Source organism: Lolium perenne, chromosome 6 (assembly GCF_019359855.2).
Source record: "Lolium perenne isolate Kyuss_39 chromosome 6, Kyuss_2.0, whole genome shotgun sequence".
Lineage (NCBI taxonomy): Eukaryota > Viridiplantae > Streptophyta > Magnoliopsida > Poales > Poaceae > Lolium > Lolium perenne.
In genome coordinates, this window is record NC_067249.2 from 188,822,655 (window position 1) to 188,827,380 (window position 4,726).

Consider the following 4,726-nt stretch of genomic DNA (forward strand, 5'->3'; position numbering starts at 1 on the left):
TTGATCCTTGGTGGATATAAATCTGATAGCAAGACGGTTGTGAGCAACACGTTCACGAACAAAGTGATAATCGATCTCAATATGCTTTGTGCGAACATGAAAGACAGGATTCGCCGAGAGATATGTAGCACCAAGATTATCACACCATAGACAAGGCTTCTCTCGGAGACGCACCCCAAGTTCACGAAGAAGAGCTTCCACCCATATAAGTTATGTAGTAGCATTTGCCAGTGCTTTGTATTCAGCTTCAGTGCTAGAGCGAGAGACAGAATCTTGCTTCCTAGCAATCCAGGATACCAAATTCGGACCAATGAAAATAGCAAAACCTCCAGTGGAGCGACGGTCCTCAATACATCCGGCCCAGTCAGCATCTGAAAAGGCACTGAGAAGTGTAGAAGAGGATTTTCTGAAGGTAATACCAAGCTGATGTGTATGTTTGACATAGCGAAGTATGCGTTTGACTGCAGTCCAGTGAGCAGTAGTAGGAGCATGTAAATACTGACAGACCTTGTTGACCGAGAAAGACAGGTCTGGACGAGTAAGAGTGAGGTACTGGAGAGCACCAACAATGCTTCGATACTGAGAACTGTCCTTAGGACCAAGAAGAGTACCTTCATGTAATGATAATGGCTCAGATGGAGACAGGGGTGTAGGTGCCGGCTTGCAATCAAGCATACCAACTTTGGCAAGGAGATCATGTGCATATTTGGCCTGTGTGAGAAGAAGACTATCCGCAGTCCGTTTGACTTCAATACCAAGAAAGAAGTGAAGAGCGCCCAAATCTTTAATAGCAAAGTGAGCATTGAGATCCTGAAGCAAGGCTGGTATAGCACGATCAGAGGAGCTTGTGATAATAATATCATCCACATAAATCAGAAGAAAAATAGTAACTCCAGACTTGTTGTAGAGGAATAACGAGGTGTCAGCCTTGGAGGGAATAAAACCAAGGTCCTGTAGTTTGGCACTCAGCCGAGAATACCATGCTCGAGGGGCCTGCTTGAGGCCATAGAGGGCTTTATCAAGTCTGCAAACATGATGTGGAGTATCAGGATGTTCAAAACCAGGTGGTTGCTTCATATAGACTTCCTCTTCCAGAACACCATGAAGAAACACGTTCTTGACATCTAGCTGCCGAAGACTCCAACCACGAGAAACAGCAATAGGTAGAACAATTCGGATAGTGGCAATTTTAACAACTGGGCTGAAATTGTCTTCATAGTCAATGCCATTATGTTGTTTAAAACCTTTGGCAACAAGGCGTGCTTTGTAACGATCAATGGTACCATCAGCACGACGCTTGATACGATAAACCCACTTGCAGTCTATGAGATTTTTATTTGGGCTGGAGGGAACAAGAGTCAATGTGTTATTCTTCATAAGTGCATCATATTCTTCTTGCATTGCATCACGCCAATGAGGATCACTGAGAGCTGCAGGTAAATTCCGAGGTTCGCCTGCAGAGGCAAGCATGCCATAGCGAACAGTACCATCAGTGTATTTTTTTCGGTTGTCGAATACCTTGTTGAAGGCGTGTACGAGGACGAGGCAGGGGTGCAGCAATAACAGTTGGCGGCTGTACGGCCGAGGCTTGATCAGGAGCGCTGGTAGCAGCCGTCGCGGGCGTGCGAGGCAGGGAAGACGAGGCGGCACGACCAGGCGCATGGGACAGCGACGTGGCGGGGCTGGATTGCGCCGACGCCACCGAAACATCGTCAGGAGCGGGCGACGCAACGCGGGAACCCGGAGATGGTGGTGCAGGAGAATCCTCCTCGGGATCCGTGCCGACAGAGGAGTCGGCAGAGGCAGCGCCAGAGTCCGTACCGGAGCCTCGGTCGACAGATTCTTCAGAGAGAGATTGCGTTGGCGTGGGTGCATCATTTGGAGCATAGTTTTCACCAGCAGCGGGAGGATCCTGTGAAGCAACATAGAGAGGAACTGTGACAGGCACAATAGTAGTCATATGATTATCAGTTATAGAGGCACTCTCATGAGAAATATGTGTAGGTAAAAGGAGAATTTCTCGTTTAAGAAGGGCACCGGCATTGGGATGGAGAGCTTTGAAAGGAAAGACATTTTCGTCGAAGACAACATCACGAGATATGTATACACGTCCCGTAGAGATATCAAGACATTTAACTCCTTTATGCATGGGACTATAGCCAAGAAAAACACACCGTTGGGAGCGAAAAGCGAGCTTGCGTTTGTTATAGGGACGAAGGTTGGGCCAACAAGCACAACCAAAAATGCGAAGTGCATCATAGTTAGGCATGATTTTGAGAAGACGCTCAGCTGGAGACTGAAGATCAATAACTTTGCTAGGGAGCAAGTTAATGAGAAAAGTGGCAGTAAGAAAGGCTTCATCCCAATATTTAAGAGGCTTCGATGCATGTGCTAGCAAGGCAAGGCCAACTTCAACTATATGACGATGTTTGCGTTCAGCAGAGCCATTTTGTTGGTGAGCATGAGGACATGAAACATGGTGTGTAATGCCAGCCTTTTGAAAGAAAGAGTTTAACTTTTCATACTCACCCCCCCCCCAATCAGTTTGCATAGTGACAATTTTTCTGTCAAACTTTCGCTCAACATATTGTTGGAAATTAAGAAAGGCTTGATAAACATCGGAGCGCTTTTTGAGCAAATAGATCCAAGTAAATTTGCTAAAATCATCAATGAAGCTTACATAGTACTCATGTTTCCCAACAGAAAGAGGTGCTGGTCCCCATACATCAGAAAAGACTTCTTCCAGGGGAACAGTGGATCGACTAGTAGAGATGGGGTAGGGCAACTGATGGCTCTTGGCAAGTTGACAAGAGTCACATACATAGGGAGTACTATCTGGGGTGTAGTCTATTTTATTTCTTCTAAGAACTTGCTGAACGACAAATGAAGAGGGGTGTCCTAAACGGCGATGCCACGTGGAGGAGGACGGCTTTATTGTGATGAAGGCATGCTTGGAGGCTGCAGAGGCGATGGGCATCAGTGGGTAGAGACCTCCATAGCACGGACCTCTAAACAGAATTCGGCGTGTTGCTTGGTCCTTGATCAAAAACTGAAAAGGATGAAACTCAATAAAGACATGATTATCAAGGGTAAAGCGATGTACGGACAGAAGATTTTTAGTGGCATTAGGAACATGTAAGATATCGGTAAGGCGGAAAGAAGTATGAGGAGTGCATAAAACTGATTTACCAATATGACTAATACGCATCCATGTGCCGTCTGCGGTGCGCACACGGTCTTCGCCCGGGTATGGATCATAAGTGGTGAGCTTGTTTAGCTGACCAGTGAGATGTTCAGTAGCCCCCGTGTCATAATACCAGTTGGTGTCGACGCCATGAGCATCAGCAAGGTTTGCACCTTTGTCGCCATAATCACCACGGTCAGCGCGGATGGAGCGATCATCGTCATTGCGCCACCAGCAGTCACGAGCAGGATGCCCATGTATGTCACATATCTGACAGGTGACATTGACATAGGGCGTGGGGCATCGGTCACAGCGGCGACCACCATCATCGCGGCGGCGACGATCATCATCATAGCGACGTGGGCGATCATCACGGTACTCCTGGCGTGGGCGGTCCTGGTGCCGACGATCATCATAGCGGGGCCGGTCATCTTGGCATGGACGACGGTTGTCGTAGCGTGTTCGGTCCTCCTGGCGCTCCTCCTGTCGTGGACGATGATCATCATGGCGAGGTCGAGTGTCGCGACGAGCCACGTTGGCGGAGGAGGTGAACCCCGGCTCATCGGATTTGTGCTGCCGGTCAAAGGCTTGGACTTGAGTGAGGAGTTCGGCGACGGTGGTGTTGGGGTTGGCATTGACAGCAGTACGAAGATTGTTGTAGTGACTCCCGAGTCCTTGCAGGAAATAGAAGACAAGTTCGTCATCGTCGAGAGGTTTTCCCACCGTGGCAAGTTCGGCGGCGATACACTTCATCTTGGCAACATATTTTTCCGCAGACATATCACCCTTGCGAGTGTCATTGAGAGCCGAGCGAAGCTGTTGGATCCTGGTCTTGGACTGGCCAGAGACGTGGGTGTTAAGGGCTGCCCAAGCAGCAGCCGAGGAGTCGAGGCCGACGACGTGAGCAAGCACATCGGGTGACAGCGCATTAAGAAGCCAGCACAGAACTTGCTGATCGCGGGAGATCCACGCCTCATAGTCAGGATTGATGATGGTGATCGGCTTGTTGTTGGCGTCCTCGGTGGAGACAAACTCATCAGGCGCCTTGTCCTTGCCTTCAACCAGATCAAGAACACGGGCGCCACGCAGCGCAGGGATCACCAGCGCCTTCCATACGAGCGCGTTTTCACGCGTAAGCGGCTGAGATGGAGGCGTCCCAAGCGCAGCAGCGAGAGCGGTGGCGGACATTGACGAAGAGGTGGCCATCGGACCGGAGACAAGGACGACGGCAGTGGTTTTGGCGGTGTTTTGGCTTGGCGTAAGCGGCGGCGGCAGCAACGGTTGCGGCGGCGGCTAGGGTTTATAGTTTTTGGTGTGTAGGCGGCGGCAGCAGCAAGTGCGACGGTGGCGGCTAGGGTTTGTTGGTTTTTGATGTAGGCGGCGGCGGTAGCAGCAGGTGCAACGGCGGCGGCTGGATTTTGTAGAGGTTGGCGGCGGCGGCAGACTAAGGCTGCGGCGGCGGCAGAAGGTGTTGGCGGCGGCAAGGTGCGGCGGCGGCGATTTTTTTAGGGTTTTGGCAGCTAGAGGGAAGAGACCCGCTCT

The 4,726-nt window shown here is 50.2% G+C and overlaps 1 protein-coding gene across 1 annotated transcript; it reads right to left on the bottom strand.

The window, feature by feature from the left end:
• Positions 1 to 210: 210 nt before the first annotated feature.
• Positions 211 to 4,390, bottom strand: LOC139832579 (uncharacterized). Its single transcript, XM_071822365.1, has 4 exons — positions 3,190 to 4,390; positions 1,537 to 1,935; positions 1,112 to 1,454; positions 211 to 1,024 (listed from the first exon to the last, which is right to left on the bottom strand). Exons 1-4 carry the CDS (start codon positions 4,388 to 4,390, stop codon positions 211 to 213), a joined length of 2,757 nt encoding a protein of 918 aa, XP_071678466.1.
• Positions 4,391 to 4,726: the final 336 nt, after the last annotated feature.

What these genes read in the sequence shown, in the direction of transcription:
- LOC139832579 (XM_071822365.1), bottom strand. Translation starts at nt 4,390, where the DNA reads ATGGCCACCTCTTCGTCAATGTCCGCCACCGCTCTCGCTGCTGCGCTT. An exon ending in GATGCGTATTAGTCATATTG is followed by an intron (nt 1,936 to 3,189) that starts GTAAATCAGTTT and finishes TGCCTGTCACAG; the next exon opens with TTCCTCTCTATGTTGCTTCA. An exon ending in TGCACCCCTGCCTCGTCCTC is followed by an intron (nt 1,455 to 1,536) that starts GTACACGCCTTC and finishes TTGCCTCTGCAG; the next exon opens with GCGAACCTCGGAATTTACCT.